General features: G+C 48.2%; 1 protein-coding gene across 9 annotated transcripts in view; it reads left to right on the top strand.

Moving 5' to 3' along the window:
* BRPF3 (bromodomain and PHD finger containing 3) overlaps nucleotides 1-14,192 on the top strand; it is a 58,901-nt gene that overhangs the window by 25,145 nt on the left and 19,564 nt on the right. For 4 of the 9 annotated variants that reach the window (XM_027601843.2, XM_027601849.2, XM_027601842.2 and 1 more), the window contains 3 exons: nucleotides 2,173-2,270; nucleotides 6,157-6,311; nucleotides 7,608-9,972. In XM_027601843.2, coding sequence (XP_027457644.1) covers nucleotides 2,173-2,270; nucleotides 6,157-6,311; nucleotides 7,608-7,791 — 437 coding nt within the window. In that variant the 3' untranslated portion in view covers nucleotides 7,792-9,972. Of the gene's footprint in view, nucleotides 1-2,172; nucleotides 2,271-6,156; nucleotides 6,312-7,607; nucleotides 9,973-11,960; nucleotides 12,049-14,192 lie in introns of those variants that run through there. The other 5 variants (XM_027601846.1, XM_027601845.2, XR_003521379.2 and 2 more) reach the window with 4 other exon arrangements.

Below are 14,192 nucleotides of genomic sequence, written 5' to 3'. Positions count from 1 at the left end.
GCAGTGGATTGGCACGTTCATTGTGATTCTGGTAGTGACATTTTATTCTTATTTTTAAAAGCACATACTTATAAAATGATGCGAAAGGAAATTTAAAAATTTCGACCCTCTACTGTCTCATCATCACCTTAACACAGTTGTCTTCATTTCTCTGTGTGGCCTTCTGTTTATTTCAGGCACATTTTTAACAAAATGTTAATCCAGAACATTTCGTTCTCTGCATTTTTCAACGTTCTCTCACACTTTTTTCATGTTGACACAATCTTTATTTATCTCATATTATTGGAACAATATATCTTTCAATCAGTGCATTATAATTTACTTAACTCTTTTATCGTTAGACATTTGGTTATTTCTAACTTTTAACGTTATACATAATGTAGTAAATGTGTATTTTTGTTCAAAATCCTTTTATTCATTTTTAAAGTTATTTTTCTTTGAATAAATTCCCATGGACGGAATGTACTGAAGCAGATGATTCATACATTTTTTTTAATGGCTCTTGAGACATACCGCCAAATTATATATTTTTTTTAAGATTTATTTATTTTTAGAGAGGGAGAGAGAAAGCGCGTACGTGCAAGCAGGGGGAGGGGCAGAGGGAGAGGGAGAGAATCTCAAGCAGACTCCTAGCTCAGCTCGGAGCCTGGCTCGGGGCACAGTCTCTGGACCCTGAGATCATGACCAGAGCAGAAATCAAGAGTCAGATGCTTAACCAACTGAGCCACGCACATGCCCCCCGCCAAATTACATTCTTAAGGATTAGACTGGTCTGCAGTTTCTTCAACAGTGTGTAATTGCACCAATTTCCCCGCAGCCTTCCTCTTTAGTATTGGATTTTATCTTTTTGTTGTTATTGCTATTGACCTAATGCAAAAAAAACAATACCTCGGGGCGCCTGAGTGGTTTAGTCGGTTAAGCGGTTGCCTTCGGCCCAGGTTATGATCCCGGAGTTCTGGGATCGAGCCCTGTGTCCAGCTCCTTGCTCAGCAGGGAGTGTGCTTCTCCCTTTCTCTCTGCACCTCCCACCCCCCTGCTCATGTGCTCTCTTTCCCTCCCCCCTAAATAAATAAATAAAATCCTAAAAAAGAAACAATACCTCATTATTAGTAGTACATTTTTTTTTTTTTAATCATAAATGAGGGTGGTAATAGTTCCTTAGGAATATAATTTCCACTTTTCAGGGTTTGGGCATTTTTCCTTGGTTGAGCTTTGTCACCTTGAGTTCTCAGTTTATAGCCGTGGGGAGGGGAAGGAAGGTTCCTCTTTCTGTTCAGGAGTGTTTGTGAAGTCCATCCACGTGTGCTAGTGCATCGGGTGCAGAACAGAGTAAACTGGAGAGATGTGGTGCCTGCCCCAGGCAGGACACGCAGTGTAAGGTTCTGAGAAAAGCATGCCCATGAAGGACCTGCAGACCTACTTGGCTCTGCTGAGTGGTGTGTATCCAGGTGACCTGGATGGCCAGGCGTGGCCCTGTCAGAAGAGAACTCATTTAGCAAGTGGTTTTACTGGGATGTCTGTCCCAGCCATCTTTTTCCATGAAGCCTCTATCATGAGGCCCACCACGCAGGGAGGCCCAGAGAGCAGTTTGTGGTTTTGTCAAGCTGGGTTGTTATTTCTCTTCATGGGGTCCTGGTGATAAAGCAGTCATATTTTTCCAAGGAATACCATCCTAGGGTTCTAGTCCAGAGGTCAGCAAACTAACATATGGCCTGTTTTTTGTAGGGCCTACAGGCTAAGAATGGTTTTTACATTTTTAAATGATTGAAAAGAAAATCAAAAGAAGAATGATATTTTGTAACACATGAAAATTACATGAAATTCAAATTTCAGTGTCTAAAAATAAAATCTTGTGGGGACACAGCCATACTCATTCCTTTGCAGAATATCTATGGCTGTTTTCATGCTGCAACAATAAAGTTGAGTAGTTGCAACAGAGACTACGTGGACTGCAAAACCTAAAATATTTATTGTTTGGCCCTTTACAGAACAAGTTTGTCGACCCCTGGTCTAGTCTAAGAATTAAGGAAAGGGCAGGGAAGAGGAAGGGTGGAGGGGATGTGACTGACTCACTCCTGGGTTGCCCCAGTGAAATGGAGGCCACAGGCAGGCCTCCTGGGCGCCATTCCAAGTCCCCTTTGGGTGCTGTCTCCTCCCCTCCCCCACCCCCAGGCAGAAGCCTCCTGATGCCCTTTGAAGACCGCGGAGACCTGGAGCCCCTGGAGCTGGTGTGGGCCAAGTGCCGAGGCTATCCCTCCTACCCTGCCTTGGTGAGTCTGCCCCAGACACCACCCTCCTCCCTCCCCTGGGCTGTTCTGGCCCCTGTCTTGCCTTGGGGGCTTATCTGATTGGATCAAGCCAGCAGAGTATGGTGGGAGTCAGGGGTACCTTTAGCCGCAGAAGAGAGGGAGGTTTTAGCCCAGCCTGGGTGGGTCAAACCATCAAGGTCCCCAGCTTGGCACACTCAAAATAGGGTAAGACTGCGAAGATAGAGACTAGGGCTTGTAAGGATTTAATAGCATTTGTTTATTTGCTTATGCATAAAAGTAATATATGCTTGTCGTAGGGAATTTATTAAACATTTGTCATGCTAAATTCTCGAAATACTGAGGAAGATACGGTTTTTCTCATTTTGTGGGGAAGAAAATTGAGGATCTATCTGTTGCCTGTGGTCATCTAGCTATTAAATGGTAGGGTTGGAATTTGAACCCAAAGCTTGACGTGTGTGTTGTCAAAGCCTGTGTTCCGAGCCACTAAGTTCAAAATCACCCATAGTCTCATCTGTTCAGAGATTACCTCTTGGTGTATATCCACTCAGCTTTTTTTTTTTTTTTTAATGCGTAAATATGAGACCATACTCTGTTTAACCTCCCTTTCACTTAACGGTGTACCATGAACACGCATGTCTTGTGCCATTAAACATTCTTTATCAACATCCCTTTAATGACTACATTATCCTCAGTTGTATGCATGCACCTTATTTAACCACATTTAGATTGTTTTGAGTTTTTCACTATGATAAATAGCTGGCAGTAAACATCACTATAGTTTTACTCTGTGCAATCATGATTATTTCTGTACAGTGAATTCTTAGGGGTGCCTTCTTGGGTCAAGGTCTGCAGAATTCTAATACAAATTGCCAAGCTGCCCTTTAGAAAGTTGGTTCTAGTGTCTACTCCCACCAGTAGTAGCTAAAATTTCTCATTTTTTCCATAGTAGCAATAGCTAAAAATTCCATTTTTACCACTTTGTTATTTCTTAGAACTCTCTCTGTATTGGGAAGGTAATGTCTATCTGGCGCTGGAGGATAGTGATTCTAAACCTTTGGGGTGTGCCAGAATCATGGGGGAGTTTTTTAAACAATACAGATACTGAGGCCCCATCTCAGAGCAACCCAGTGAGAATAAGGCCAGACTAAGCAATGAATATTTTTTTAATTTAAATTTTACTTAATTTTATTTTATTAGAGAGTGAGCAAGCACGAGAGGGGTTGGGGAAGATGGAGAGGAGAGTCTTAGGCAGGCTCCACGCTCAGCGTGGAGCCTGACACAGGGCTCGATCCCACAACCGCAAGATCATGTCCTGAGCTGAAATCAAGAGTCAGATGCTTAACCAACTGAGCCACCAGGTGCCCCTAGCTATAAATATTTTTTAAAGCTTCCCAGATGATCTGTAGTCAGGGTTGTGAACTACTCTGCCAACTGCTTGCATGTATACAAGAGTTCTGGACTTCTCGCAGCTCTTTCAGATCTAATAGCAGCGTCGTAAGGTCAAGAGGGCAGGAACTCTGACCCTTTTGGACTGGAGGAAGCTACAGCTCTAAGAAGTCATACAGCTTGCTGGGGCCACATTGGAATGCCTTTTGCCTACCTCACTTCCCCTTTAGCAGTGGCAGCTGGGGGGGTGCACACTGTGATCCAGCTGCTGAGGAGTTTGGGCCTGGGGTCTGCCTTCACACGACTCTGTGCTCTGTTGTCACTGAGACCCCCAACATAGTTGTCAAGGAAGTGCTTAAAGCTGTACAGGTTTGATACTGTTTTTTTTAAGTCTCACAGTGCAAAAATCAACAACAACAACAAAAGTCTAAAACTAGTCTTTTTTTCCCCTTTTTAATTATCTTCTTAATCATACATTTTCTTTCATGATTAAATAAATTCAGCCACCACCTGAGAAAACCCACCCCCTGAACACAGCCTGTGTTTTTATTTTGGTTTGTGCTCTCCCAGTTGTTCTCCGATGCATACTTAAATATGTAATTGTGTCCATAATGAATATACAGTTTTTAATTTTTTTTTTTTTTGGCTCTTGCTTTTAAAGAAAAAGCGTTTTTTTCCCTATAAAATAATGTATCTGTGTTATAGAGGTTTTGGAAAAATAGAGAAAAACAGCAGGAACCCCACCATTCTAGCATGTCAACTGTAAGCGTTTTGCATCATTTCTTGTCTTTGTTTATGTAGTACAGCCATGATAATAGTGTATGTACACATTTATTAGATAATGTGTTAAAGTGTATCACAAGCCATGTTGTTTTACGTCTGCATAACATTTGAGCGAGTGGTCCATTTGTTATTTTGGGACATATTTGCCTGTATCTTCTTTAAAAAGGGAGAAGAGTTCCTCAAGAGAACTTGAGAAGTTCTCTTGAGAAGTTCCTCAAGGGGCAACTTACCCACCTTGCTTCTGCCGGGTGGGTGGGGGTGGGGGAGACATTTTTCACCATCTGCCCCCCGTTCTAAGGCAGGAACCAGCATGGCTTAGTCAAGAGTAGCCCCTGCTATCTTGTTCAATTGAGGAAGCTCAGGAGGGCTTGTGTGGTGTTTCCTATTAGGACCCTTAGTTAGCTTCAGTCCCAGGGGGGACAGACAGGCTGGGAGATAAGAGTTTTGACCAAATTACACAGCTGGGGGCAGGGTAGAGGTGGTTCTTCCTTAGAGCAAACGCTGAACCAGAACACCTGCTTTCAGCTGCTTATCTCGAGAGGGAAGTAGGGAAGCTGGCAGACACCCAAAGGTAAACAGCCAGAGCAGTTTATTATGAGAAAAGGCCTCCTGGGACAGGGTATAGAAACTAAGATTGTTCATCTCTGGAGAAAGCTGCTTCCTCAATACATTTCCAAGCCCCTCTGGCCTCAGCACACAGAGATGATCACTCCACTGCTTTGGAAACGGGGGCTGTGGAGGGCAGCAGGCAGCAGAGGCTCAAGCCGCCGTGGCCATGGCCAGCCATGTCCTCCTGTGCTTGGTGCTTTCCTCTGTCAGCTGATAGCTGTAGCAGACTTCTCGACATCAGCAAGGAGATGAAATGAGATGGCGATGTGTGAATAACTAGGAGCTTTGGTCACTCTGTCAGTGCTTCCTAGAGCTAGAGATCACGGTTGTCAATGCCACCGGACATTTTGCTGAGCCCCTGCCCTGTGGAGCTTGCAGCTTCGAGCATTAATTCTTCCAGTGGCCCTTCTTTCCTGCCATATCATTCTCCCGTCTCCAGCAACCCTCTGAGTTCAGTCTTTACAGCTTCTTTCTGATCTTACATGGAGGTGTCCACAAATATACCTAGTCCACACAGCAGGAAGATTACAGTCAGACAGGAAAGTAGTGTGTAACCAGGGGCTGTGGTAGGTAGAACCAAAGAGATGGGCCCTGCTGCTGATACAGAACCTCCTTCATAGCCATGGTGTCTAGGAAGGCCCCAGAGCTTTTGAAGTGGATTGCAGAGGTTTTAAAGGGAAATTGACAAGGGGAAAAAAATGGCCTCCACTCCCTTCCTCTATGGGACGTAGGGAAGAAGGAATTTGCCAGTCTGGCCTGGACATCACAGATAACCCCCTCAATTCTGACACCCCCATACTGGATTCACATTGCTTCTGTTTCAACTCTGGGCCCCAACGGTTCGTGGAGCAAGCTCCCTCATCGGAAGAACTGATTGGGCAGGGCTGGAGGATTAGGCCAATGAACTGGGAAAGGAGAGCCAAGACTTCTATTTTGGGGTCCTGGGGGGGGTCACAGAAGAGGTCAGCCCCCTTCATCACTTGGTTGTGGACCTAGCTAAGGCCCTGCATAGGTTGGTGGTGGGCAGTTCAGCAGGGAGTCCTGGCGCAGTATGCTCTGCTCAGCCCTTCCACCCGCAGCTAAGTGCAGTCTCCTTTCCTGCCTCCAGATCATCGATCCCAAGATGCCCCGGGAGGGCCTCCTGCACAATGGTGTCCCCATCCCTGTCCCCCCGCTGGATGTGCTGAAGCTGGGAGAGCAGAAACAGGCCGAGGCTGGAGAGAAGCTCTTCCTTGTCCTCTTCTTTGACAACAAGCGCACCTGGTGAGTGGGTGCCACCGCCAGGAGATTGCATCAGGGTGTGGGCTGAGGGGCCCGACTGGGAGGCTGTGCACACACTGCCACACTGGGGAGGTCCGCAGAGGGGCTGTGGACTCTGTGACCCTGCCTTCACCCAGGTTAAGGTGAGGCATTACCAGCAGCTGGCCTGCCCCTGACACTTTAATAGTAACTGAGAAGTGTCTCAGATCGGATTCCCTGGAAAACACCAAGATGGAGATTTCTATCAGGACGCTTACTGGGGAGAGCTGTGGGGATGAGGGGTGCAGGGCTGGGCGGAAGGACCTGTTGAATGGCATCACACTTGCTACAGAGGCCTCTGCTAATCCTCAGGGGAGCTCTGGAGCTGGGGGGCTTGTTAGTGATGTCAGGAATTGGGTCTGTGCCTCTGTACCCTCGTGTCAAGTAGTCATTGAATGCTGGCTGCCCCCAGGTGGGGTTGGGGGGGGTCACCTTGGGCCAGGTAGCTTCCTTGGTGGAAGGTGATTCCTGGAGAGACTCAGCCAAGAGCCTCCCTGTGGCTGTGGGCATGTGTGTCTTAGTCCTCGGGTGGGGGGATATGGAGGTGGGGTGGTTCTGGGCAGTGCAGGGTCCATGGCAAAGGGCTTACTTGCCCTTCAAAGTTTCTCTTAGCAGCAGGAGACTTCTTTCACCTCTGCTTCTATAGAATGAGGAGGTAGGGCTAACTAGTTCAAATAATAATAGCTACCATTTATTGTCTACTCCGTGCCCTTATGCAGATTGATTTACATACATAATCTCATTTAATTCTCATTAAATCTTCACCAATCCCCTCCAATCCATTTTGCAGCTGAGGAAGCTGAGGCTCGGAAAGCCAAGACCCCATAGCCAGAACTGGGATACAAACCAAGATCAGGCTCCAAAGGCTAGCTTTTAGCCGTATGTTAGATTCACGTGGGGATTTAAAAAATAAAACACACACCAGGTGTGGGCACCACCAAGGAATCATTGACTCCTGGTATCAGCCCAAGTTCCTAGCCATAGCTCCCTGATGCCCTAAGGCAGGGTGAGGGCTAACGCTAACATGGGCCTCTCTTGGCTCCCAGGTCCTGATGGCCCTCTAAGCAGAGTGAGTGCTGTGGGGCTCAGGGAAGGGCATGGCTGCAAAACAGGTCCCTTGGAGCCTCCTGCCTGGGGTGTCCCAGTCTCCTCCTGCTGTATCCCCTCCCCCGGCTTTGCTTGTCCTGGGCAAGTGGGCCCAGAGGAGCCCCCTCATGCGACCCACCACAGCCCAGGCCTCTTATTGTGCTTGTATTTTAGGCAGTGGCTTCCAAGGGACAAAGTGCTGCCCCTGGGTGTGGAAGACACCGTAGACAAGCTCAAGATGCTGGAAGGCCGCAAGACCAGCATCCGAAAGTCAGTGCAGGTGGCTTACGACCGCGCAATGATCCACTTGAGCCGGGTCCGGGGACCCCACTCCTTCGTCACCTCCAGCTACCTGTAAGGGCAGGGCCAGGCCTGCGTCGGCCTGCCCTGCCTCTGTCCCATGAGGCACAGAGGCCTCTTCCTGCCCCAGCCAGTCGTATGGCCGGCAGCTTCCCCCTTCCATGGCAGGCCAGGGACTGGGCTGTGTCCTCCCCACGGGCAAGGCCCCAGTTTTTGACCAACTGCGTGGTTCCCCTGGTAGGCCTGCTGTGTGCCAAAAACTCCCACCTGAGCTCGCTCCGGGGCTAGTCCACTGAAGAACCAGTTACAAGTAGAAATAGCTGTGAGGCTTAGGCCCGGCCAAGGAGATGGACCTGAGCCCAGAAGGCAAGAGGTCCTAGGCTCTTTCTCAAAGGTGTGCCTGGTCCCCTCCTCCCCACTCCCAGCTAACTACACCTCAGGGCAAGCAAGGCTCTGACACTGACCCCAAAGGGTCTGTGGATACACGAGGGTCCCGCGGGGAAGCTCACGGAGCTCACCCTCTCTCCCCTCCATCACGCATTCTCATACCTCTTCCCTGTCCCATCTTCTGCACCAGTGCCATCTTTCTTTTTCCCATGTTCCTTTCCTTTCTTTTGTGCCAAATGGACAGAAACCATCACCAAACTGGTCTTTTTTTCTTTTTATGTCTCATTCCCTTTGAGGCCAGCTGCTATGCTAGGTGGGTGCCTCCTCCTGGCTCCTCAGGGCCCAGGACAGAGGGCAGCCTACCATTCGGGTGACCCCTCCACCAGCACATCTCCCCCCACCCCCTATTTGCTGCAGACACACAGCTAAGGCCAGGCTGTGAAAGTTTGCCCCTTGAATGGAGTCGGGGCCTTTCTGGCCCTCTCCCTGTGTGCTGAGTGGCGGGCTGAGGCTTGGCGGGCTCGTGTCAGACCAGGCTGGTTAGGCGAGTGTCCATCCGTCCACTTGGATGTCGAGGGCTATGGGGTGCAGCCGTGCTCTTCAGCTGGGTCTGCTGCTCACTCCTCCTATCCTGTCTTTGTGGGCCTCACTCTTCGCTGCTACGGATGGTGGTGCCCGCAGTCTAGCCGCTCCCTGCCTGTGCTCTGCCCTGCCCAGCCTCTGCTGCTCCTGATCCCGAACCCCAGGGGACACCATGCTTTTGTTTCACATCCTCTGTCCCCTTCCCTCTCTACCTTTCAACCCCTTCCCCACCTTCACCTTCTCAAAAATGGAAGGAAAAAAAAAAACTGTGAAACGGGGAATGCTGACTGACAAACCAACACAACTCTCAGAGGCTTCAGTGTCTGTTCTCTGGATGATTCTTTTCACCTCTTAAGCACCAAAGTCGCAGGGCCAGGTCGCAGGCCACTGATCGCCATGTTGATTTTTATCCTGACGTTCTTTTTAATTGTTTTAAATTTTTCATAGGGGAGTTTTGGACAAAACAAAGTCACTGGGGAGATCACTGCCATTTTTACACACTCGACTTTTTAAAAATACAACCAACCAACCACCACAATTTCTTATACATTTCGGACACGAGCCAGAGTTTAAAAGGGAACCAACAAAACTCTCTATAACATAAAGGATGGAGTTTTGGATTTTGTACAATAATAAAAATACAATACAGCATATGGCTAGGGAAGGACATGGTGTATATAATTGTAAAATACTGTTCTAAATTATTCAGGCCTATAGTTTCCATTACTTGAGTCCTCCGTTGTGTGGCTGAGTATTTTAAATGCACACAGTGTGGTTTATTTAAAGGAGCCAATGCGTCCCCTCTCCCCAGGTAGTCGGTCAGCTGTGGACTCTGTGACCTTTGTCTCAACCTGTGTTGTAAGATCTCGGGGCTTTCTCTCTCTTTCTCTCTCTCTGTCTATCTCTTTCTTCCCTCCAACACCTTCTCTTTCTTAGTCTCTTTTTTTTCCAGTCTCCTTGACTCTTTCAGTCTCTCTCTGAGTCTCATTTTTAAAACTGCTCTTTTAGAATGGGAAGCGGCTCAGATCCTGCTGTGGCATGGGGCCTATGTGTCTCAGTCGCGTCTGCTGTGAAGCACACGATGCTCTATTTATTGTAGAAAGTGACTTTATTTGCTTTCTAGAATTGTTTATAACAGATGGTATAAGAGAGGTAATAAACAGAGAAAAATCTATGCTTGTAAAGAATACAAAAGTTAATTTTACCTACTATAATATGACTGTCTGAAACTTATTTTCTCTCTGAGAAATAAATGTTCTAATGGGCAGCAGTTGCTGTGCTGTGTTTGGCGTCATCAGTGGGGGCCCATCTCTCTCTTCCTAATTCCTATAGCCCACCCCCTCCTCAAAAAGCAGGAGCCATTAAGAATGGGTTGTCTGGCTGTTGCAGGCTCCCAGCTGGAAAGGGCTCTGTCTGTCTCCTGGACCCCTGGGTTGGGAGTGAGGATGGGCTCCGACATTGTTTCCCTCCCAAACAGCACCAGCCTCTTGATTCTGTAGAAGGTCCAGCCTACCTGCCCAGGGCTCAGCCTTCCGGTGGCCCTGTTCCTTTGGGAGCATCTGTTCCTCATGCGGCAGAAGTCTGCCCGTGTCTCTGGCACCTGTTTATCAAGCTTGCCAAATCTGAGACTAGAGGATGCTCATGTCTCCTCTGTCATTGTTGTCGTCCCCATTCTATAGATAGCTGGGACACACAGGCCTAACTTGGGCCTAGCTCCTTTTAGAGCTGGAAGGGATCCTAGCGCCTACCTGGTCTTCATTTTGCAGATGACCGAACAGACCAGCAAGATTAAAAAAGACTTGTCCAAGGACAGCCAGCCAAGTAATGGTGGCAGGATCCTGGGACAAGGATCTAGCCAAGAGTTTCCTGTGGGCTCCACACCATCTCAAGGCTGTGCTGGCCTTTTCTGTACCAGCCCCCCTCTCTCACAGGCTATGGCTTCAGCATTTCTGGAAAGGGACATCTCGAAGAGCAGAGGGAGAGTCCCCAGGGACAAACTGCTCCGTTGCCGGGCCTGGGACAGTTTCTCCCCATCCCCTCCCCTGTCCTGTCTCTGCTCCTGCCTGGCTCCTGAGCTTGGCTGGGAGTTAAGTGTCACAGCAGTGTGACTGGAGGACAGGGCTGTCCTGATCGCCGCCTTCACAGGGCCTTCGAAATTCTTACTGGAGTCACTAGAGTGTAAAAGTGCTTAATTTAATATAACATTGTATGTTACACGATACCTCCAGTGTGCCAATAATTCTTTTTTTTTTTTTTTTTTTTTAAAGATTCTATTCATTTATTTGACAGAGACAGACACAGCAAGAGAGGGAACACAAGCAGGGGGAGTGGGAGAGGGGGAAGCAGGCTTCCCGCTGAGCAGGGAGCCCGATGTGGGGCTCGATCCCAGGACCCTGGGATCATGACCCGAGCCGAAGGCAGACGCTTAACGACTGAGCCACCCAGGCGCCCGCCAATAATTCTTGAATTACGTGTTGGGGTGCAGAGATACACACCCCTGGCCCACAGGATGCGGGCCTACAGGCTCGTTACAACCGGATTCATGAGACACATGGCAGACAGCCCTGAATGAGGCTGGTGTGAGGCTCCCACAGAGGGGAGGAGTCTGGGAGAGACACCACGTTTGGGCAAATAACAAAAGCTTTCAGAAGAATGAAGCGATTAATTCAAGCCTTAAGAAAAATGGGCTTTAAAAATCCCTCTTTATAAATTTATATTTTGAATTACAAAGGCATTATTTAGGGAGAGATGGGATGCTCATCCTATCAAACCATTCTGTACAGAAAGGGAAGAGGACCAGAGGACCAGGGTTTTAGCAGGTGAGGATGAGAAGAGAAGGCATTGTAAAGAGAGGAAGCAACATGGCAAAGGTGGGGCTCGGGGAGCTTTGGCCGGTGCTCCGCTCCAGTGACCAACCACTGCCCCATCTGCCTGGCGGCCACTGAGAAAACAAAAAGGTGTGATGGGGTTAAGAGCCCTGTCGTTCAATGGCTGTGTGACCTCAAGCATGGTACTCGACTTCTCTGAGCCTCCCTGAGCCTGATGTAAGAGAGGACCCTGAAGCCAGAGCGAGGCATGAGTGCAGCACTGGAGGATTTGAACGGGGAAGGGACATGACCGGAACTTGGCAGCTAATTAGATGTCAGAGTCAAAAAGTAAGAGTGCGGAGACAGGGTTGCTACATGGCTGGAGGCATCAGCAGTGGGTTTGAAGGGGAGGAAGGAGAGCTTAGTTTTGATGGGTTTGTGTCGCCCACAGGACATCTGAGAAACACCCTCAGCAAGCAGATGGGACTGGGCCCCAAGTTCAAGAGGAAGGTAGGAGCACATGACAGAAATGGGGCACTGGAGCCCACCAGGGCAGTTAGGACGGTGGCCAAGGACAGGGGGAAAGGACAGACCCAAGGAAAGCCCCTTATATTTGGAGACTGGGGTTGGGGTTAGAGACAGCCTTCAGAGGGGTCTGGTCGCTGGGGAGGACCTCACACAGAGGAAGTCAAGTCCTAGGGATCAACGAGGCCCACCCACTCACTTCACAGAAAGAGGAGGTCACACATGCTCAGCATCACAGAGCAGGAAAAGGCAGTGCCAACCAGAAAGACTCCGGAACCCAGCACTTTCTACTCTCCACGGGCCCATGTATTCAGAGCGCTCAATGCGAGCGGAAGTGTCCTTAATGAATTTTATCAATACCGTGATTAAAATTCATGGCCCGAAGCCTAAAACATCTTGATATTGGAGCATGTGGGGGTACTGACTAGAAATACAAATTTTCATTTTCCTCACAAGCTTAAAAATATAATTAAAGACATTTGCCAAACTCCGTCAACTTGGCCACTTCTGTTAATGTATTAATTGTCATTAACCCTTGAGTGTGAATTTGCCTTCCAAATGGACTCTCCCAACCTGGCAAGCTGTGAGCTTTGACTCTGAGAGAAGAGGGATGAGAGTTAAGACTGCCAGGCTCTGGGAGGGGTGCTGAAGAGAGACAGAGGGTGGGCTGGAGGCCCTCCCACAGCATCAGCAGGATGATGACAGCAAACATCTCATCCTGCCAGTGAAGGCAGGGGGACTCTGCAGGAGAGAAATGGTTTCTCCCAAAGGTGGGGCCAAGGTTTCTGTCTCACTGTGTGGTGGGGCAGAAGAGCCAGAGATGTGTGTCTGCTAGGCCGGAGCTGGGGGGTCTCTGACTCAACCTTGGCACTTGGGGGTGCCCTTCTGCTCACCCTTTCTCTTCAAGGGTAGCAGATTGCACTAGGGATGGAAATAAAGGAGATATACATACATATATATCAATATGTATGTATGTATTTTCTACAAGTTTAATATTCTTGAGAGGGCCAGGACTCAGGCTACATGGAGTAGGAAAAGCTAATTGTCCCCAAATCTCAGAAAGGTTGTTGTATTGTTATGTCAAAGAACATTGTGTCCTTTGCTTGGCCCCTCTAAGGCTGGTTGGAAGGAGCTGGTTTCCCTCTCACTGCCCTTGCTCCTGAAGCAGTGTGTGAGTTCCTTCTTCTTCCTTTCAGCTTTGTAGAGGCTCCTTTGGGGGATGAAGAGGTAGTATGGGCAACTCAGCACTGACCCAGGGGACGGTTCCTTCTCCCCTAGCTTCATGGTCCCTTCAAGGGCCCCCAAGGGATTTTATCTGAGCTGGTAATGGAAGATTATAAAATTTGCTGTTTGCTATCTCATTCGGGATTTTTTAAAGTGCAAAGGAGAAGATAAGATTATTCAAACTACCCAGAAATAGCCATTTCCACCATTTTCATGTAATTCCTTATAGTCTTGTTTTTTTCTAGACAGAGCATGTACTTCAGTTTCTTGCACTGGGCAGCTGAGTAATCGGCTGCCCCGAGAGGCTGTGGGTTCTGACATGAGGGCAGGAGTTCTTGGCATGACCGGAACACAAGGCCCAACACCTCTCCTGCCTAACTTTGGCTTTTCTTCATTTGCTGAGTGTCATGAACTGGCCCAAGTCAACTGTTGCCTGTTTTGGTTTTTGCTTTTTTCCCCTTTGTTTTGCTAACATATTGGCAGTCTCTGGCAGTTGAAATTGAATGGGAGTTCTGTATCTCTATCCCAGGAACTTTGCTATTGGGTGTGTATTTCCATGGAAATTTTCCACATCTTATTTCCATGGAAATACACAAATTCTGCCCTGTGTTCAAACATCTGTGAAGAAGGACACCCCCAATGGCTGTACAGTTTCTTCTCTAGCTGAGAAGTTCCCATTCTGCCCTCACGTACAGCCACCGGCGCCTGACATGAAAGGTCACTCCAAGGTATACACAACACTGTTCTGAGGGCAAGACCAACAGCCAGGTAGGCAGGCCAGGGCGCAGGAGCAGTAGAGCTTTAGACCTTGAATTTTATTGTGGTTTTACTTTTTTTTTAAGATGTATTTATTTATTTGAGAGAGAGAGAGCAAGCCCATGTGCAAATGGGGGGAGGAGCAGAGGGAGAGAGAGAGAGAGAGAATGTCAAGCAC

Source organism: Zalophus californianus, chromosome 7 (assembly GCF_009762305.2).
Source record: "Zalophus californianus isolate mZalCal1 chromosome 7, mZalCal1.pri.v2, whole genome shotgun sequence".
Taxonomy (NCBI): domain Eukaryota; kingdom Metazoa; phylum Chordata; class Mammalia; order Carnivora; family Otariidae; genus Zalophus; species Zalophus californianus.
The sequence above is the reverse complement of the archived record's forward strand: the minus strand, read 5'-3'. Positions and strand labels throughout refer to the sequence as shown.